The sequence below is a fragment of the Trachypithecus francoisi genome, unplaced genomic scaffold (assembly GCF_009764315.1).
Source record: "Trachypithecus francoisi isolate TF-2019V2 unplaced genomic scaffold, Tfra_2.0 Lachesis_group17, whole genome shotgun sequence".
In the NCBI taxonomy this organism is placed as follows: domain Eukaryota; kingdom Metazoa; phylum Chordata; class Mammalia; order Primates; family Cercopithecidae; genus Trachypithecus; species Trachypithecus francoisi.
This window is the reverse complement of record NW_022681462.1, coordinates 4,799,746-4,821,814: the sequence shown is the minus strand read 5'-3', so window position 1 is coordinate 4,821,814 and position 22,069 is coordinate 4,799,746. Positions and strand designations below refer to the sequence as shown.

General features: G+C 48.9%; 1 protein-coding gene across 4 annotated transcripts in view; it reads right to left on the bottom strand.

Moving 5' to 3' along the window:
- The window catches only part of NPAS2 (neuronal PAS domain protein 2), a 179,177-nt gene that overhangs the window by 21,818 nt on the left and 135,290 nt on the right, over nt 1–22,069 (bottom strand). For all 4 annotated transcript variants that reach the window (XM_033239052.1, XM_033239053.1, XM_033239054.1 and 1 more), the window contains exons 8-14: nt 12,055–12,173; nt 11,291–11,373; nt 10,469–10,575; nt 8,123–8,270; nt 5,533–5,617; nt 1,607–1,748; nt 996–1,105 (exon numbers count right to left, since the gene is read on the bottom strand). In XM_033239052.1, the coding sequence (XP_033094943.1) occupies nt 996–1,105; nt 1,607–1,748; nt 5,533–5,617; nt 8,123–8,270; nt 10,469–10,575; nt 11,291–11,373; nt 12,055–12,173 (794 nt within the window). The remainder of the gene's footprint in view (nt 1–995; nt 1,106–1,606; nt 1,749–5,532; nt 5,618–8,122; nt 8,271–10,468; nt 10,576–11,290; nt 11,374–12,054; nt 12,174–22,069) is intronic.

Below are 22,069 nucleotides of genomic sequence, written 5' to 3'. Positions count from 1 at the left end.
CCCCTAAATTCCTGGCGACTTCTCTCATCTAGAAGTGGAGGTCTTTATCCCTCTCGATGGGTGAGCTCGGGACTGCTTTGACCAAGAGGTATGGCAGTTGTGACACTATGCTGACTTCCATGGCTAGGTCACAGAGGGCTGCATGGCTCCTGCCTGCCTCTCCAGATGTCTCCTCTTGGAACCCGGAGTCCACCACCATGCCAGGAGCAGCCTAAGGCTTGAGAGGCCTGTGCACGTCGATGACGGAGGGCCTCGGATGAGCCCAGCCCTCAGCCACCCAGCCTGGGTGCCGGACATTCATGTGCACACACCATCTGGAGGAGGGGGTTCTGTAGCCTAGGCCCATGAGACCCCTGACACCAAGGAGCAGAGAAGTACCATCCCCATGATGCCCTTTCTGAATTCCTGACCCAGGCTCCATGAACTTGATACACATGGTTGCTTTAGGCCACTAAGTTAGGTGTAGTTTGCTACCTGGCCATAGATGACCAGAGTGGTGCATGCCAACGACTTTATACATGGCCAGTGCGCTTTCTCAGGGCCATGCATCCCCTGACGTTCTGGAAGGATCTGGCACACGTTGGGGTCGGGTCCTACCTGATATGTGCAGAGGTACATTTTTGTTGCCACTGAGCTGCTCAAACATTTACACCAGCATGAAAGGGGATTTGAAACAGAAGAATCCTAATTGTGTAGCCTCAGAGGCTCTAGGGGTATGACGGTATGACCCCGGGTTTGTAGTTTTGCCTTTTATCCTTAAAATTCACTTGGATTTTGTATTCTATGGATAGGCATCCATGTTAATTTTGTCATGCGAATGTTTAAAATTAGTTGCCAATTAAATTACTTAACTTCCCACCCCCATCTGCCACCCTACACTCTCAATCCCTAAGTAAGAGGATCCTCTGGGCAGACGCAGCACATCGCCTGTGGCTCTGCAGCCCTCACCACATTGTGGTGTATTCCCGTGGAGGAGTTTGGGGTCACACACTTACCGGCATGGTGGCTGCCTGGCTGAGCCCGGGGACAGGTAACTCTTGGGGCAGGGTGGCTGATCTTGGCAAAGCCGGGGTGCTGGCCTCTGCCATCAGCTTGGTGGGAGTGGCTGTAAGAAAGCAACGAATGACCTTCCTAACTTAGACGTACCTAGCATGTACTCATCCGAAGAGAAGACCCATGACCGTGGTGTGCTAACACAAGAGCTCAGTTGGGATCGCTGACCAAGGAAGTCCACCATGCAGGGTTGAGGTGAACCACAGAAGCCCAGCCTGGCAGCAGGCAGGAGAAACCACAAACACTCCCAAAACTTCATTTCTGCTGCTTGGTCCAGTGAGCGGCCCGATCAGATCCCTCCCCAGAATTACTAAAAGCAGCCAAGGGATCAGATCTGTGCGCCACCCACTCAAGGTCTTGGCTTGGCACTGAATGGATACCAGAGTGTGGAGAGGTGATCAGAAGGCAGGAAGTCTGGGAAAGGAAAGGAGGAGTCTAGACTGCATGGCAACCTCTGTCGGAGGCACAGACTGCCCGGGCACCCTCTGTGGGGCTGTCCCTCTGGTCCGATGGGGTCCCCCGTGCCACTCCCCATCCATGGACTCGCACTCACAGGTGGGTTCTGACATGGCTGTGTGTGAGGATTTGTGGGAACTTCTTGAGGACGCTGATGGCGAATGACTGGTATTAAGGCCCGAGGCACCCACGTCGAGTGCGTTAAAGTGCTGCCGAGGTTCCAGGCTTGAGCCCTTGTCCTGAAACACACACATCAAACAGTCCTCATGTCAGCATCCAGAGGAAAGAATCACTGGGCGTGACTTTAGTTCTAAATATGTCGACAACCTCAGAAGCTGCTGAGACAAATACCATAGTTGTTTAGGGACGATTCCAAAGACGCTTGGGTAGTGTATAGACATACATGTAATCTAAAGCCCCAGAGGCTTGCAGCCGAAGAGCAGTGTTTATTACCCTTTCTTGCCTTTGGTTTTTATTGTTTATATTTTCATAACTGACTTTGCATTTTATTTTGTCGACAACATGGTCACCTCACCACCCAGCATCTTGACTTTCCAAGAACAGGGAAAGAGTTCTAGAAATAAGGTTGCTGCTGGCAGTGGATTGTAAACTCATCCAGTGGGACAGGTGCCTTTGGACCTTCCTGGGTCTTTCCCACGCTTTCTCCTGTGACTCATTCTCTGCAGCCTCAGTGTCCCCTGGAGTGGAGAACCAGTGAGGGCAAGGGGTCGCTTGTCTTTCAACCTCTCGCTCCTGACTGACCCTAGCTCTCAGGATGTCTCTGCCTCAAATACAGTGTGACGAGAAAGCAGCTGTGACCGTCTGACTCTGAGGGACCGTTTTTCCATCCTCTGTGGCTTAGCTCTTATAGGCACATGAAAATGGGTTGTGTTGGGGCTGGGCGCGGTGGCTCATGCCTGTAATCCCAGCTCTTTGGGAGGCTGAGGCAAGCGGATCATTTGAGGTCAGGAGTTCGAGACCAGCCTGGCCAACATGGTGAAACACCGTCTTTACTAAAAATACAAAAATTAGCTGGATGTGGTGGCAGGCGCCTGTAATCCCAGCTACTTGGGTGGCTGAGGTAGGAGAACAGCTTGAACTTTGGAGACAGAGGTTGCAATGAGCTGAGATCATGCCACTGCACTCCAGCCTGGGCGCCTGGGCAACATAGTGAGACAAGGTCTAGAAAAATAATAATAAACAAAACAAAGGCTGGGATCATTTTTAAGCTAAAGAAGAAAACAAAACGGTGACTACCCTCCTGAGCAGCATTCCTACCTAATCTTAGAAGAATGGAAACTGCCAGCATCTCTGGGCTACGTCAATGGGCTGGTCTGTGTCCCATGGCCTTGGGTATGAAATCCCATGCGTGCGTCTGTGTGGCTGTTTTTTCTTTTGTGTCACGGCTGCAGTGGGGGTGGACGCTGTGTGTGTACAGTAGGGATGAAGTGACTGACATGTGACCTACGGGCCTTTGTGCAAAACAGAAATACCAGATGTGGCTGGATGTGCTGAGGTAAATGGCAATTTGGGCAAAAAACCAAACCTTGCTGCTTGGTTACAGTTTCCCTTTGACCAGGCTTCTTAGAGCGGGGTCCCAGGACCACGGCTCTTTGTGAATTACGTGTTCCTAGTCAGCAGAGAAGTCGGTCCAGGAAGTGAGCATAAGCACAGAGGAACTTTGATGCCCATTTGACATCTCTGCACATCACATCCACACACAGGAATCTGCATTTTACAAATGCACTGGACAGTGACAGACAGCAAAGCTATAAAAACCAAACTGGTTCAACATCACAGATAGTTTGGGAGATCTGGTGGCAGCTTTTACTTTAAAGGGATTTCTTAACCCAGTGCCCAAGATTGTGTTTGTATTTTTGTTATTATTTTCTTTGAGACTGAGTCTCACTCTGTTGCCCAGGCTAGAGTGCAGTGGCGCAATCTTGGCTCACTGCAAACTCTGCCTCTGGGGTTCAAGTGATTCTCCAGCCTCAGCCTCCCGAATAGCTGGGATTACAGGTGCGCGCCACCACGCCCAGCTAATTTTTGTATTTCGTGGAGACTGGGTTTCTCCATGTTAGTCAGGCTGGTCTCGAACTCCTGACCTTGTGATCTCCCTGCCTCAGCCTCCCAAAGTGCTGGGATTACAGGCATGAGCCACCGCGCCTGGTGATTGTGTTTATATCTATACATATGTGCATTTTGATGAGAAGACATTCTTTCCCAGGGCTCCAGTACTCCCCAAGGATCAGAAACCTCAATGATCAATTTCTGACTGGATGATACACACCACACCTGTTCTTCAGCCATGATGTATGGTGTGTCTAACATCTGCCTATTAGCAGCTGAATTCCCTTCCTTCTATGACATGATACATAATGTATAGTGTGACAGGGCTGGGTAATAAACACTTCCATAAACAATGTCAGCTGCGTCCTATCAGCGTGCTGGTGATCAATTGCCATGGAACACACCACCACACGATACAGCAGCCGGGGAGGCTGTGCCAAGGCCCCCACTGCTCTCTGATCTTGAAAGGGGATTTCTCCTTCCTCCCAACTTGGCCCTTCAGGGGTATGCTTCTGTTGGACACAGATAGCCTGCAAGGCTGGACCACTGCGGTGGCACCAGCCTCTGGCCCAAGGCTCTGGATTTGGGGGCCCTGGAAGTTGAGCTTCACCAATTCTAAGAGGTAGTCCCCTCTCCAGCACTCACATTTGAATACTTCTGAAATGAAGACATGTCCTTCCCTTGATGAAAAGAAACTCTTGTTTCAGAGATTGGTTGGCAGCAATTTTTCTCTTAGTGGGAGAAAAAAATCACGTGGAGGCCAGGCACGGTGGCTCACGCCTGCAATCCCAGCACTGTGGGAAGCTGAGGCGGGAAGATCACTTGAGGTCAGGAGTTCGAGACCAGCCTGGCCAACACAGTGAAACCCTGTCTCTATAAAAGACACAAAAATTAGCCGGGTGTGGTGGCGGGCACCTGTAATCCCGGCTATTTGGGAGACTAAAGCAGGAGAATTGCTTGATCCGGGAGGTGGAGGTTGCAGTGAGCCGAGATCGAGACTGCACCATTGTGCTCCAGCTGGGGCAACAAAGTGAGACTTTGTCTCAAAAAAAAAAAAAAAAAGAAAAGAAAAAAAGAAAAATTCATGTGGATCTTCCAGTTGACAGCTTCCTTAACTTTGATGAAATACAACACTCCCTCCCTTTCTTGCTTTTTTTCCTTTTCTCCCAACATTTATGTCTGCTTTAAGAATGGACTCCGAGGAACAGGGCTCCAGTCTACTTGCAGATGGTCCCTAAGGTTCCCAGGAGCTGTGGCCCAGGAGCAGGGACAAGGAGACGTCTGGCTAGGCAGAGGGGAGCAGAGGGCTCAGTGTGGAAGGAAGGACGGAAGGGGCTCTGTGGAGGGAATGCCTTTCTAAAGCAGGGCGCCCTGACCCCGAGCTGGTTCCAGCATGATGTTCACCAAGACACCTGAACACAGAAATAGAAAGCACAGGTGACAGGGAGGATGGTGTGTGAGGGCAGTCTCCTCATGGGGTGCCTGCGTCCTGGAGAGGGTGTCTGCGTCCTGGAGGCGGTGCCATGGCCCTCAAGCAAAGGAAGACCAGGGACTCTGGAATTCCTCCACAACTCAGCAGGGGAGGGAGGAACTCCCCCATGTCTTATCTGTGGAGGAAATGCCCAGTGGACTCACTGGAGCCATGCTTGTAAGGCTGGAAAGTCGCCGAGCCATGCTTTGAGTCCAGGGGCTGTGTGTAACCCAGCTCTGCAGGCTCTTTCTTTCTTTCTTTCTTTTTTTTTAGATAGAGTCTTACTCTGTCATCCAGGCTGGAGTAGGGTGGCACAATCAGAGCTCACCACAGCCTCCATGTGATGGCCTCAAGGGATCCTCCTACCTCAGCCTCCTGCATAGCTTGGACGTGTCCTTCCATTGATGAAAATAAACCCTTGTGGCAGAGACTGGTTGGCTGCATCAGCCTTGGCTGTATCCATCTAGCGGGGATGGCCATACCTTTAGTGCTGAGGAGTGGAGGGTCTCGGATGGCGGGTCTTCCAGAGCCAGCTCCTGCCTCCTTTCCACCCGGACGTCTGCATAACTGCATAGGAAATTAAGAGACCGCAGTGGAGATGGAGCAGTCCAGGATGGGACGACACCCCCTGAACAGACTGCAAGGTACATCGAGGTTCTCTAGGTAACCCTTGCCCCCCACAACAGTCAACACAGAGGAGCCTAGCCTGCGACTTGTTGGAAGGAATGAGCATCGTTCTCTGCCTTACATTCCACCTGAGTGACTTACAATATGACGTTCAACATCTTTTTATTTCTAGGATGTCTTTATTCCCCTCTCATTTACTATTCTTTTTACTTCCCTGAAATCTCCAATTGTAATTGTCTTTAAAAAACCCATTTTCATCTATGGGATAAGCTGCTGCCTTTAAATAATTAGAAGCCTTTCTTAAAACCTGCTCAGTCTGGACCGTGCATATGGAAGAGTGACACAAAACTTTTTTAGTAGTTCCATTTCTCAGAAAGTTTCCTCTCAAACAAACACAGGAATAGCCAAATCCAGACCGTAGATGAGCCACAGGCCCACTTTTCAGGAGTGTGGGTAAATCCACTCAACACAGTGATGCCTAAGTGATCCCGTGGTGCCTCTGCCCTGGGTGTGGAGACCCCGACGTGGCTCCTGGGCCTCTGGAATGCCTGCCACCTGATTCATTCACTCTGTTCTCTCCCTCCTTTCTCTGAGAGTTTCTTCCAAGGATTTGAGAGGTGGAGGATGGAGAAGAAGAGCTGGTAGAGGGCACAGCCTAAAGAGCGAGGGGTCAGAGTTGCCCAGCCTTCCCTGGGGGTAGGGGGCCTTTGGGCAGAGGACCAGGCTGGGTGGCAACAGGTGGCTGCCATGGAGTCAGAGACCACTGCTCCTGCACGCCCAGTGGTGGGCTGGGAATCCAAGATCAAGTCCCTGAGCGAGAGCACGAAGTGTGGTCAAGTGGGATCAGGGTCATTGGCTGCTGAAAACTAGTGTTTCTCCCCTATTCTGCATGTTAAGGAAGAATGCCTGGTTTGGTGACCTGATGTATGTATGGGGTGTGTGTGTGTGTGTGTGCACAGTGTCTGTTACATATATATAGTCATGTGCTTATGGGACATTAGTGGTTCCCAAAGACTGGAACGCCGTATTTTTACTGTACCTTTTCTGTGTTCAGATGCGTTTAGATGCACACTTACACCTGTGCTATGACTACCTGTAGTGTTCAGCACAACAGCATGCTGTACAGGCGTGTAGCCTAGGAATAATACACTATACGGTATAGCCAAGGTACCACACCATCTAGTGTGGACGTCCAGTACACTCTATGATGTTTGCATGATGACAAAATCACCTAATGACACATTTCTCGAAACATCCCTTATCAAGCAGCAAGTGGCTTATATAAGAAATGCATATGAAATTTAAAGTAGGTTTTTCTAATTTATGGAATACTATGCAGCCATAAAAAAGAATGAGTTCATGTCCTTTGCAGGAACATGGGTGAAGCTGGAAGCCATCATCCTCAGCAAACTAACACGGGAACAGAAAACCAAACACCACATGTTCTCACTCCTAAGTGGGAGTTGAACAATGAGAACACATGGACACAGGGAGGGGAACATCACACCAGGGCCTGTGGGCGGTGGGGGTGGTAGGGGACAAAGGGAGGGAGAGCATTAGGACAAATACCTAATGCATGTGGGGTTTAAAACCTAAATGATGGGTTGACAGGTGCAGCAAACCACCACGGCACATGTATACCTGTGTAACAAACCTGCACATTCTGTACATGAATCCCAGAACTTAAAGTTTAAAAAAAAAAAAAAAAAGGCATGCTGTCCTTCCAACTTTTCTTTCTTTGCCCTTCTCCAAGGCTTTTCTGTAGGCCAGCTTAAAACTAATTTACGTTCTTAAAATTCTGTAGCGCGGGAGAGGACCATTTTCCCCTTCATCCTTGGGAGCAGTGACCCACAAAGGCGGCGCCTATGAAACCCTGGCCACGGTGCGTCTCTTTGAAGTCCTGCTCACCCGCCCTGGGTGGAGGGCTCCCTGAGGCCAGCAGGGACCTCCCAGGAACCTGCACCCACTGGCAGCCAGGCTGTTTCCCCAACACTGCCTCAGTTGCCAGCAGGGGTTTTTAAAGCATTAAAAATAAAGGGGAATATGTGTTTGAGTTATTTAGAGGTAAAATTTAAATTTTCTACTCAAAGCAGGAACAAGGGAAGGCTGTGGGTTGGATGGAGATGGGAAAATATGTAAGTAGGTCAGTGAAGCAGTCACTTACTAAGTAATATCCTGGCAGCCTGCGAGAGTCCATGAGGCGTTCAAAGGGGCCTGACTGAGAGCTTAAAAGGAGTCTCAGCCCTGGGAGGGCAGAGCCAGTGGTGCCCGGAAGCGAGCTGAGCTCTGGGAATTGTGCTGTTCATGGCAGGGGATGGCCTGGGCTTGATCCTCGAAATGGGGAACACCTGAGTGACTACTGATCTGACTCGGCCATCAGGGGCCACCCTGTACCCCGCCGAGGTGTGACAAGGACGCAGCCGCACCCCTGCCCGTGCACGGTACCTGACCACCGAGTGCGTGCACACGATGAACTCGGGCTTGGAGTTCCACTGGTGGTAGGTGATGTAGTAGTGAGTCTGCAGCCAAATCCACTGCTGACCTTTGGTCAGAAACCGGTAGCAACACGACTTCCCTTTGCCAAACTGCATCACTGTGAGTAGAAAATGGATTCTGCATATAACCAATGTTAATATAAAAGTGATCCTTTCCCCCGGAGTTATTGTTAAGATCAGCTTTCAAAAGGACAATACCAAACATGGCTTCTTTCCCCGGTTGCCCTGTATTTTAAGTAACTATCAGGATCATGGTACACTGTCATGAATTCTTAAACAGTAGAAGAGTGATCCATATACTTTCCCAAATGCTCAGAAGCTTAAAGAGATCCTCAAATAAGGGCAGATGCAGACAGATTTTCAAACTGCAGGTTTAATGAAACAGAGGCCCAGGTTTGCCTGCTGCTCATCTTCCCGCGGCAGGCAGGGCTGTCTCTGGAGCTGCAGGAGCCCAGGAGACAGCATCCAGAATTGGCCCGAAAACAGACCTGCCAGCCAGCAACCTCTGGACGGACTCTGTGGCTGTCAGTCAGCGGTTCATGCACAGCTGACACAGTTCTCAAATAAAGAGTCGAGGACAGATGCCTCCACCCCAGGCTTCCTCCTTCCCCAGAGCCGCTTGGAGCCCCCCATCGTGATGTCTGTTGGTGGCTCCTCCAGGGGTGTCCAGAGCGGAATGGAGGCTGACGGTGTATCAAGCCTGGGCAGGGCAGAAAGATGGACTACGGATTCAAGGAAGAAGAACGATTTGGGTTTTATTGCCATAGTGCCTGGAATTTAGCACCTCTTTAGGTAAATGGTTAACAGAAATCTCAACTAGGAAACTAATGCTACAGAAGGACACCGACTTGGAGAATGTGACTCTCTGAAGAGGAGAGAAGCCCAGCAGATTGAGGGTGTGGCTGCCACAGAGCAAAGACCTCTTGCCCAAGCCATTGAGAAGCCTTTCAAATGCTGAACGTCATTCTTCACTTGGGGATCTTGTTAAAATAGACACCCTGATTGAGTAGGCCTGATTCTACAAGTGTAGCATCCTTCCCATGATGCCTATGCAGCATGGTCCTAGACCACACTTCTGAGGAGCAACAAGTTACAGTTTTAATGATTAGCTTTAAATTCTAACAGCCGATCCAGATGGAACTCAAGCCTATTCTTCCTTCCCTCTCCACAGAAGAGAAAGTTCTGGCCAGACACGGTGGCTCACACCTGTAATCCAAGCATTTTGGGAGGCCGAGGTGAGCAGATCACTTGAAGTCAGGAGTTTGAGACCAGCCTGACCAACATGGTGAAACCCTATCTCTACTAAAAATACAGAAAATTAGCTGGGCGTGGTGGCACGTGCCTGTAATCCCAACTACTCTGGAGGCTGAGGCGGGAGAATCGCTTGAACCCGGGAGGCGAAGCTTGCAGTGAGCTGAGACTGCGCCACTGCACTCCAGCCTGAGTGACAGAGCGAGAATCTGTCTCAAAAAAAAAGTTCTCATGGGTACTACAGGTGAGGCATCTTTTAAAGCACAATGTTAGTGGTCAGTTCATGCATCAGGATCAACAGGTCAGTGTTCCTGTTTAAAGTTAAGAGTTGGCACTGAAAATACAGCTTTAAGTGGTTCATTCTTAAAGCCACTTGCTAAGTGAGAACTTGGACAAGCTTGTAGTTCTCACTCCCCCACATCATAAGTCCCATCTCCCATACATTTGCTAATGTGTTCCCCTCTTCTGTGGCAAAGAGCCTTCCCTGAACCCAGCTGTGAGGGTCCTCTTGCGTCTCCCAATATGCGGTGTGCATCCCCTTCAGTGCACCAACCACATCCCACAAAGTCATCCATTTCTGGCTTTCCCAGCAGACCTGCCCTGCAGGACAGCAAGTAGGTACTGATCGCCCCCATCTGCCGGGCCACTCAGTATCCCGCCTATGGTTAGCGAGAAATACATATCTGCTGATGAAAGGACAGTTATGAGAACCCGGTATTTTATCTCTGAAATGCATAACTTAAAAAAAAGTCCCTGCATCACCTTAGTTTCTTAATTAGGGTTCAACAGGGCGCCTGTCTGGATGACAGTGGGAAGGTGCTAGGGTTTGGGGCCAAGTGAATTCCAGGTAAAAACCTGACTTGGGGGTAGATGCAGGTAAGGGGCCTCCACCATGCCCCCAGATCATCTCAGAGAAAACCAAGTTCCCCACCTTAAAAAGAAACCAGGTAACGAGCAGAGACATCTGGAGTCCTAGAGCCCTGCTGCCGGGCCCCACTAGAGTGAACACAAGGACCCCATGCCTGGGCTGGGCAGTGGTACTCACGGTGCTGGTGGCACCTGGCCAGGAGCTCCAGGTCATCGATGTGGTAGTAGTCATAGCCTGAGGTTCCCAGCACTTCAAAAGGCAGGTATCCTATGATTGGAGGGGCTCTGCACAAGGACAAAGAGGACTTGTCATCAGGGAGGAGACACACTGCAGGACTCACCCTGGTAGCCATGCCTTTCCACAAGGATCAACATGGAGGCCTCATTTCTCAAGAACAAGGGGAGAAAAATAACTCTGCAATGGTCAAAACCAGAGAGGCTGTGTTTTCCAAGGGGCTCAACCTTTTTTTTTGGCATATAGATACTCCTTTCCCTTGGCATAACTTGGCCCAGATAACAATAAGCTATATCACTTCTGGGTAATTAAAAACAGCTACAGATTGGATCAACCCAACACCAAAGTGTAATACAAAATTAAAGGGTGGGGAGGGGCGATTTGGAGTTCTTCAACTGCAAATCATGTCACAAAAGGAAAAGTAAATATTGGGCTCAAGGATCAAAGGAGGTTGAAAAAAATGAGATGAGAGATTTGTCTCACACTTGCTGCTGCCTTCCTGGGAGCTGGGAAGGGCCTCAAGGGAGGATCATCTCAAAGACGGCCCGGGGCTGAGGCATCAGACCCGAATACAGAACATATTCATGATGGGGCAGATGCAGTTGGAGAGCAACCACCCACCCTCGGCAGGGACGACTGTTCCTAGCGCCAGAGTCCTTCTCCTTCAATGGACCAGGGCCGACTCTTCTCTCCCAAGGAGAGCCTGGCTCACGCAAACAAGACTTGAGAAGGGCCCAACCCAAATATGTTTTTCTTTTCTCAAACCTGTGATCCAGAAATAAAAATTTCCATTCCAAGCTATGCCTTGAAGTGAATTCCTCTAAAGGTTCGTCAACTATGCACATTTCCTGTATTGGAAGCAGAAAAAAAAAAAAAAAAAAAGGTTGCTTGGGTGCCAGATGCTCACCCTAGGTTTGTTCAAGAGGAACGCATGGTGGGTAACAGAAGTTAAAATCGTTTTGAGCAAGTCTCCAAGTCGTGTTGGACTGAAACTCATCATCTGTAGCTAATTTCGGTATTAGCTGATACTAAATTTATTTCACAAGCTGGGGAAAAATACCTAGGAGCCAAAATGTCACACCATCCCTTCCCATTATCGAGAAGTGTGGCAAACATGTGGAAAATGGCTTTTCATCGCAATCTGAATTACTCATTTAACTCAAGAGTCATGCCATCGATGTTGAAGCAATCACAGAGGAGAAAAGGCAGACAAACCCCCAATGCTCCGACACTCGGTTCTCACCCAGGCCTGCCCTGGATGGTCTCAATGCCGGCGTGAAAGGTGGGAAGATGTGCGGTTATCAAACAGCAGAACAGCAAGTGCCACTGCCTTCAGACAGAACTATTTGCAGGAAACAGGGCAGGGGAAAGGGCGTGTGTGCAGGCACAGAAGCCAGACACTTCGATTTTCAAAGCCAGTGACAACTTCCCTGCAATTTATTCCCTCCCCAAAGACCATTAATTACATACAACAAAATGTGAGTCAATCATAACAGCTCCGCACAATGAACCGCCTCTCAGATACTTGCCTTTAAGAATTGTGGTGTTGCCAGACGAACGGTGGCAATGAAGCAAACCTCCTTTCCTAGTGGCACCCGGCAAGGTCTTGAAAGGGTGTTGTCAAAACCGTTACAGGAGGGGCTAGGCACTGGGGGGTTGGGAAGAAGAGGACATATAGGTTAGCCCTGTCTAGTGACATCAGCCAATTCCTAGCTGGCACTTAACCGTAAGCCAAGCACTGCCCCCAGGGTTTATGTAGAGCATATTAACTCATTTCATTCTTACAACAACTGGACGAGGTAGGTCATACTATTATTCCCATTGCAAAATGAGGAAACCGAGGCACAGAAGGAAGTAACTGGTGCAAGGCCAAAAAGCTTGCTGGAGCTGGGATTTGAGCCCATGCTGGTCACCAGCATTCAGCACTGCCTCTCACTTCCACTGGCCCTATGGCTTATTATGCTGGGAAAAATAGTCTACAAAATGAGAAGACAGGCCGGGCGCAGTGGCTTACGCCTGTAATCCCAGCACTTTGGGAGGCTGAGGAGGGAAGATCACTTGAGGCCAGAAGTCTGAGACCACCATGGCCAACAAGGTGAAACCCCCATCTCTACTAAAAAAACAAACAAACAAAAAACCAAAAATTAGCTGGGCATGGTGGTGTGCGCCTGTAATCCCAACTACTTGGGAGGCATGAGAATCACTTGAACCTGGGATGCGGCGGTTGCAGTGAGCCAAGATCGCACCACTATCCTCCAGCCTGGGTGACAGAGTAAGACTCTGTCTCCAAACAAAACAAACAAACAAACAAACGAGAAGACAGCCTCATTCTGCAGTAACGGTGTGAATACTCCAGTCAGTGTTTTAAGGTGAATTCCATAATCAGTGTTCCTGATACTGATGGTCCCAGGCAAAGTAGGGGTGTCTCAGCATCATTGACACCCCCTTCCCACCCGTGTCTTGGCTGGCACACCTGGGGTTCAAGGGCCTCTGTCCTGAAATTCCCCCTTGGGAGCCCAGGCTGATACAGGGGCTGGGTCTGGGCCACTGAGGAAACGGGGCTCAGGATTTAGGGTCATCCCCAGAGGAACATAACGCCTACAACAAAACTTGCTAGTTTCCTGGCGTGGCCCAGGTGACAAAAATCCACTCTCACGCATCTTCTTTCATCTTCTCACACATCTGGGAGGGCATTACTGTCCTAGGCCCAGAATGGTTCTATAATTAACCACAGGCACTCAGAAACAACAGCAGGGATGCCATCAAGTTTTTGGGCTCTAGGCCCAGGGTTCTAACAGGACAGAGGGGGGATGGTTCGAGGCCCACACCCATGGGCGCCCATCATGATGACAGCCCACACCTCCAGTAGCCTCGGCAGAGTCTTCTCTGTGGGACTCGGTCCCTGCCTCCAGGGCAACTGTGGAGAACCAACTGACCTTCTAGGCCAGAGAAAAAGTTAGCTACGTTCAGATGGAGTTTTCCAGGTGGGATAAAGAACCCTGTTAGATAGGAGAAAAGTCAATTTACTACATACGTGGAATTCTCAAAGTTGGCTACGCGTGGCGTTCCCTTGGGACCCCGGGCACCGCTGCCTGGGCCCTAAACAGGTCAGCTAATTCAGAAACTCTGGGATAAAGCCCAGGCACCGGCCTTCTCAAAGGCTCTGCAGGTTCACCAGCGTGCAGCCAGGCTGAGGATCCCCAGGGCTGATAATCTGTGCTGCGTTTTTCACAATTATATCCCGCACATTCTGAACTGAAATACCATGATGTTCTCCAAGTTAACGAGGAACATATCGAGCATCAGAAAGCTAAATCATCATAAAATGAAATCTGCAAGATTTTCTTTGGATTTTAGCTTTCCAATCACTTTTTAAAATATATATATATATACACACACACACACACACACACACAGGTTTCTAAAAGATTCTATAATGTGGTCTTCTCTCCACTAACATGAATAAATTCATTTTACCAAACATATTCTCTGAATTCATTCATATAAATACTAATGTTTCCAAACATGAATATAAAGTGGGCAAAATAAAAAGCAGTGGTCTCTGGAGAGCTTACATCTGTCACAAGTTGGCTTAGGCTATTGCAAATGAATTTGTAAGATGAGCCAAGCAACTTATCAAAGGGAAGGAAAACAATTCCACATAAGGGACGGGTCTACAGATGTGAACATCTGCATAATTGAAAAAAAGAGAGACATTTCAAAACTTCCCAGATGTGAAATCCTCTCTCTGCTTGAATCTAAGAGATATTACCCAGCCAGATAATGACTAATAAAATTCTGACTCTTTCAGAATACCAAGACCTTCCAAACAAACTTCTGAGGACCTCCCAGGAATTTCAGAGAAGGCCTCCCCCTTAATCTATCTCTAAACGATGCAACTTCTTTGTACGATCCTTTCAGCTGTTACATTTCTGTGCTCTGTCAGAAATGCCTTCCCCCGATTCACTGTGAGGAGGAGAAGGGGACAGAAAAATACTGTGAAGTAGGAAACACCTGCCCCAAGACATCCTAGCCCTGGTTCCTTCTTCAAGGGCAGCAGCGACCTGGCCCATGGACATTAGGTGGTGTATCGCAGAGCTTACTGTCACCCTGGCTGCTCCCCAGTGCACTTTTATCTGCTCTTTTACAGCATCTAGGTCTTTCAAGATAAAAATGCACCCCCAAAAGGAAAGTTTCATTATTGCTTGTAGCCTGCATTTGATGAGCTAGATATTTTACAGATGTCCAGAACGCAACAATTTCTCTCTTCAAGATGCCTTTCCCACCAAAAAACTTAAAAAACTGAGGACATGATCAAGGGTGACAATAAATCCAGGATGAATGTTTTAATATAGGCCAAGGAAGAAACCTTGGGGAAAACTAAGGCAAAGAAGATACTTTGAACTTTTTGCCAGTTGCATTGGAAATAACTTTTCCTCGCAGCATGAGTCTTCTTGCGTATTCTGGAGGCAACACAGGCGCAAACTGCTCCCTGGGACTTCAGAGTCATATTTAGCACTTAGAATACCTTCTCTGGCACTTTGTATCCCAAGGTAGTTTAAAGACATTAATTAATGATTCAATTAGTTGTTTCAATTTAAGTAATAGAAAGAATATATCTAATGACAACTGCCTTCCTGAGACTCTCAGAAGGATTAACCACTAACTGCAGGAGCAGCCCTGTTTTCTCAGATCTCTGACCACTCACAATATACAGAAAAGCAACTCATCCTTGCTCCATTTTCCCCGCTAGGGTCGTCTTACTCAAAATTGACCTTACTCTTGCCAAAAGCTAAATATATAGCCTTCCCCATGGCAGGAACTGGGGCTCATTCTCTGTCTCCACCTCTGAGCAGGTGTCCTGTGCACAAGTGCTCAACATGTGTTTATCAGATGAATCTCCCATGAGATGGCCTGGCTCATCTCCAAACCCTAGCTTAAGGTCCAGTTCGGGAAGACATCATCTCATCCTTGCCAGCAACTAGCACACAGGCCTTGGGACCTCAAGGTGGCTTCCCCTCTGCAGTGTGACCCACCTTGGTGCTGCTGGTGGCCTGTCTACTCTGCCAGCTGTGGGAGGTGCCCGTAGCACGTGGCCTGGGTTCCACTGGCAGGCAGGTGAGCTCACTGCCCGACTGATACATTAACGCTGGTCAGCAGGAGGCCTGGCCAGGGAAACTGCTGCAAATCAGCACACAGCAATCACCACTCTGTGATGGAAAACAGAGCAGGTGCGTGGTGTGGGCTTCTACTTGTGGAGACGCAGAGCTAGCTTGGTTTTTGAGACAGAGTCTTGCTCTGTGCCCCAGGCCTGTGCCACCATGCTGGGCTAATTTTTGTATTTTTATTAGAGACGAGGTTTCACCATGTTGGCCAGGCTGGTCTCGAACTCCTGACCTCAGGTGATCCACCTGCCTTAGCCTCCCAAGTGCTGGGATTATAGGTGTGAGCCACCGCGCCTGGCCTCGTGCTTTCTTGATGGTCTTCCTATTAAAACAGTCCACAGGTTATCATGTCCTGAAACTTTCATTACACTCTTAACTTCAGAGACCCTGAAAGAGTTTTGTCTTGGGCTGGTATTCTCGGGATTCCAAAACCAGGAGAGTCCCAGGGACTCAGAATGACTCATGTCTGCCTCATTTGGAAGCACCCAAGGATGGCTTCCAACTCTGTCTGATGACAAAGGTGAGCTCCCAAATCAGCCATGATGAGGAGAAAAAGATGACTGCGAGGGCAGGAAGATCTCAGGTGGTAGAGAACTTTTTTCAGAAGGGCTCAGGAAGGAGCACGGAAGATGCAGAAATGGTAATAGCATTAGTTAACAGCAAGGGAATAGAAAGAGCTGGAGAGAGATGTCTGGCTCTGTTCCACTGAGTTACCAGCTCACTCATCAGCACAATTAAGTATTCTCATCGGAGATGACCTGCTTATGATAAATCAGTTGCAATGGCTGGAGGAAAACACACTAATAGTCCACAAGGAAGTGACAAATAGCTTTCTCGGCACTTCTCGAAACAAATGAAAAACAAGGCTGACAGGTGTCTGGGAAGATATGAAACTATCAGTGATGAGGTTTCACTCCAGGAAGAATAAAGTTGTTAAGTCCCAATTGTGATAAACATCCAAAACATTCAGGCTATGGCTTTGGAATGCTGAGGGGCAAATAACTTTCTGCACATTCATGAGAAATCATCTCCCACTAATTGAGCACTATTTTCAGACTCTTATTTTTTTTCTCTTCAGTGTGCTTGACCCAATGTGTTCTGAATAGCCAGGTGACTAGGTTCTTAGGAGAGCAGCGTGATAATCCTGCCCACTTCTCGGCAATGGCACTGCCTACCTTACCCAGGGCATATTTGACCCTTTCCTTTAGAGAAGAGCAATGTTGGAGAAAAGGCAGGAGACACAAGCGAGAGCTGGGGCTTTGCGATTTTTTTTTTTTTTTTTTTTTTGAGACAGGGTCTACTTCTTTCGCCCGGGCAGGAATGCAGTGGTGCAATCTAGGCTCACTGCAACCTGGACCTCCTGGGCTCAAGTGATCCTCCCACCTCAGCCTCCTGAGTAGCTGGGACCACAGATGTGAGCCACCATGCCTGGTTTTTTTTTTTTTTTTTTAAGAGACAGGGTTTCACCATGTTGCCCAGGCTGGTCTCAAACTCCTGAGCTCCCATTATCTGCCCACCTAGCCTGTCAGAAGTGCTGGGATTACAGGAGTGAGTCACCGTGCCTGGCCTGGCTTTGCAATTTGCTGGATTAAAAAATGACTCTAAAGGGAAACTGCATGTCTTACTCAAATATTTCTTCTTCCCCCCGGCAATTATTAATGAAAATGAGTATTTTTAGGGGCTAGAATATGATGGTGTTGAGAAGATATCCACTAGATGGTTGGTGTGGATGGGCCAAATTATTTGTATGTTCAGGAAAGTGAACTTCTCTCGTCCCTGTCTTCCGAGTGGATCTCTCACGCACATTTTTATCATGATTATGGGACAACTTGTATGAACGGTGCCCCCACTCCCAGACTGAAATGAGCAGAAAGATGAGGTTGCTTAAAAGCCTGCCCATTCCTCACTGTTCCATTTTAGTATGAAGCCTAGGTGTCTGGGCCGGATGATGCCCTTGGGGCACAATTTTTTTCATAGTGATTTTAACTCCTCTGCGATCTCTCTGGCATCACTGACCCCTGCAGGGGAAGGATGGCCTGATTCTTTGCTGGGTGGAGGGGACACTCTGCTTCCCATTCTTAGGGTCCTGAGTAGATGAGACACTCCTTCCACGAAGCCGTCCACACTCGCGTCTCCATTCCCAGTGAGGTCTGGCGGGCATGCGCTTTGTTCCCTTTACTGAGGCATCTCAATTAAGCTCAGCAAGGAAAAAATTCAAACCACCCCAAAACCATAACATGAGGCAACCTCCAGAAATCCCACGGAACATACAAAATCGAGTGTTGTAAGCTGCAAAGCCTCCACTTCTGCCAGTATTTCAAATCTGGTTGTGCGGTTAGAGGCGAGTAGGTAAAACGAGGGCAGGGAAAACTTTTATACTCTGGTGTGTGGTTTCTGGAAAGCCCAGAGTGGAATGTTTGCCGAGGGTGACCTATTTGGAACCACACCAGCAACTTTTGAAATACTGCTTTCTGGATTTGTCAGACGCACATCTACATCCAAGTCTGGAGGAGGAGCAAAAAGGCTCAGAGAAAGGACTGCCTTCTTCTTGCATGAAGTTACCTTTCAGGATCTGGAAGGCTGCATATTAGGACCCCGTAAAGCAAAAACCTTTCCCCGTGCCTTTGAAAATCACCCGGCCAGTTTCTTTCCACTAAGAGTGGGGTCGGGTGGGGCTACAGGACCTGGGTGCCTGGGGTTTGAGAAAGGAGACACTATTTTGCTGGCGAAGCAAGAGATGGAATGGTGTATTTGTCTGAAAGCATCTCTCTTTTGTTGTTGTTGTTGTTTAAAATATCTGTTACAAGCAAACATAGCCCTAAATGAAATCATCTCGTTAAGCTCTATTCTGGAAACAGTCGATGAGAGGAAGACAAGGGCTGCTCCTACCAGTGGTCCACGCCAGTGCTGCTGGCTGGCCAGGTCCAGCGTGGGCTTTTCATGGGAAGAGAATGGGACATGGGGTTACATATGCCAGCTCAGAGTCCTCCAAGAAGCTCTGCACAGACTGGGTTCGAAACTGTCCTCAAGTGAAACTCTTCTAAAAAAGACTTCTTTTTTTTTTTTTTTTTTTTTGAGACGGAGTCTTGCTCTGCCGCCCAGGCTGGAGTGCAGTGGCCAGATCTCAGCTCACTGCAAGCTCCGCCTCCCAGGTTCCCACCATTCTCCTGCCTCAGCCTCCTGAGTAGCTGGGACTACAGGTGCCCGCTACCTCGCCCAGCTAGTTTTTTGTATTTTTTTAGTAGAGACGGGGTTTCACCGTTTTAGCCAGGATGGTCTCGATCTCCTGACCTCGTGATCCGCCCGTCTCGGCCTCCCAAAGTGCTGGGATTACAGGCTTGAGCCACCGTGCCCGGCCAAAAAGACTACTTTCTTGTCCCGTTTCCTGACACATATTTCTTCACATTTATTAAACATCTAGGTTAAAGATGTGAAGTCCTGTTTTCCCTCCCCTGCCCCCAGAACATCTGTGGCGAATGATGAAGTCCTAAGGAGTGACCAAAATGTGCAAACATTGAAGTAGGGGAAAATTCCACTTGGCTGAGGGACCCGAGCAATGGCTGGTGTGTTTACACTGCCAAAGTGAACGGGGGCAGAGGAGAGGGGGGCATCGTCCGCTGGGGAGTCTGGACATATTCCGTTGAAGAGTGTAATGTCACCTCATTCACCAGAGCAAAGGGGCTTTGTTCCTCCCTTCCCCTCAAATTCCTACGAACTCACCCCCTTAACGTTGTGTACAGAGCCTGACAAATCCCGGGTAGCCATGTGGGTGAGCAGACAACCAGATGGGATCCTCGTATGTGTGCTTCAAGGCTCACCCAGAGCCCTCTCCGGCTCAGCCTCACCCTCTCTCCTCGCCCTGGAACCTACACATCTCTCTTTGGTTTGGGGCCTGAGGCTTCCTGTTGATGTGATTTTTGAGTGGTGGCCCAGGGACTCTCTCAGTCTTGGGCCAACTCCATTGATCAGAAGAGCAAGAAGAGAGCGCGTTAGCCATGGAATACTATACAGCCATGAAAAGAATGAAACTATGTCCTTTGCGGCAACATGGATACAGCTAGAGGCCATTATCCTAAGTGAATTAACGCAGGAACAGAACACAAAATACCACATGCACTCACAAGTGGGAGCTAAATATTGAATACACGTGGACATAAAGACGGGAACAGTGGTCACTGGGGGCTGCTGGAGGCTGGAGGGAGGAGGGAATGAGGGGGTGAAGGCTGAGGGGCTGCCTACTAGGTGCTGTGCTCACTGCTCAGGTGACAGGATTGTCGGTACTGCAAACCTCAGCGTCAGGCAGGGTTCCCATGTGACAGACCTGCACATGTACCCCCTGAATCTAAAATAAAAGTTAAGCTGGGTGCGTGGCTCATGCCTGTAATCCTAGCACTTTTGGAGGCCAAGGCGGGAGGATTGCTTGGGCTCAGAAGTTTGAGACCAGCCTGAGTAACACAGTGAGACCTCATCTCTACAAGAAATGAAAGCATTAGCCAGGTGTTACAGCGTGCGCCTATGGTCCCAGCTACTCGGGAGGCTGAGGTGGGAGGATCTCTTGAGCCCAGGAGGTGATGGCTGCAGCGAACCATGATGACGCTACTGCACTCTAGCCTGTGTGACAGAGTGAGACCCTGTCTCAAAAAAAAAAAAGGGTGAAAATATTTTCAAAAGCGAGAGAGGATGTCAGGAGCATGGGGCAGGGAGTCCTGGGTCGGGACATCAGGTAAGGGGGCTACTGGCCTCCAAACACCCAGGCAGCTGAGTTGAGGTGGGGGCTTGATGGGGGTGGCAGGCACAGAGTGGGGAGCGCACAGAGCCCACAGACGAACGTCCCCAGCCACACACGGCTGCTTCAGAGGCCCTCAGTGTGGACAAATCACAAGGCACCAGAAGCGACACACTCCAGTTTACCCAGCGCGTACCCACCTGTGTTCAGTCTCCACCTTGGATTTAAGGCCGAAGAAGTGGCTGCAGCTCTTCTGCCTGTGAGTACCCGCTATCGCCAGAACGCACCGTGGAGCTGGTCGAGGAGACAGCTCTGTGAGCTCCTAGGGAAGCTCTCTAAGTCTCCAGTCTGGTCTGAACCCTGCTCTGCTCTCCACCAGCTGTGTCCCGGGGCCAAGATCAAGCCTCACTTTAGGTCAACCTATTTTTACCCGCTGCTTATTGACATGCTGCGTAAGGACTATGCTAGGCCCAGGAAGCGGGTACAGTGAGTAAGGGTTGCTGTCCTTCCCATTCCATTATTTATACATATATATAAAAAGGACAGGCATCAAATAAGAATGTACCACATAACACTCCACCAACTAAACTGCTCTGCAGAAATGCTAAGACTTTTCATGGTCATGGACCAAGGTAAGTTTCCTAAATAGTTCATTAAGGTGTGAGCAAGTGTCCTATAAAAAATACAACAGCTAGGCTGAGGCGGGTGGATCAACTGAGGTCAGGAGTTTGAGACCAGCCTGGCCCACGTGACAAAACCCCGTCTCTACGAAAAATACAAAAATTAGCCAGGCATCGTGGCACATGCCTGGATTCCAGCTACTTGGGATGCTGAGGCAGGAGAATCGCTTGAACCCTGGAGGCAGAGGTTGCAGTGAGCCGAGATCGCACCACTGCACTCCAGCCTGGGTGACATAGTGAGACTCCATCTCAAAAAAAACCAAACCAAACCAAACCAAAACAAAAAAAACCGATATTTCTTCTACACAAAAATAATATCTAATATTAATATGTAATATGTGTAGATTTTTATTCTACACATATTACATATTAATATTAGATATTATTTTTTCAACTTTTGCCACACCTGGGAACTTGGAGCTTGGATAAGTTGTATGGGGAGGCCTGTGTAATAGCTATGTTTTCTAGTTTGTTTCTTTTTTCTTTTTTTTTTGAGACACCGTTTTACTGTGTCACCCAGGATGGAGTGCAGTGGCACAATCTCTGCTCACTGCCACCTCCACCTCCCAGGCTCAAGCAATTCTTATGCCTCAGCCTCCTGAGTAGCTGGGATTACAGGTGTGTGCCACCACACCCAGCTAATTTTTGTATTATTAGTAGAGACACGGTTTTGCCATGTTGGCCAGGCTGGTCTCAAACTCCTGACCTCAGGCAATCTGCCCGCCTCTGCCTCCCAAAGTGCCGAGATTACAGGTGTGAACCCACCGCACCTGGCCCACATTTTCTGGTTTCTGTGTTTGACGCTTTGCCATCTGGGGCCTTGCTGGTGCTGGAGGGACTACCTCTCCCAGGGTTAGCTAATTCCTAGGGAGGACAAAAATCACCTTCCAGGTACCTTTCATATGCAAAGCAACCCACCTAGAACCCACACCCCAACCAGGTCCTTTAGGCTCTCACGTTCTGGGCCCTGTCC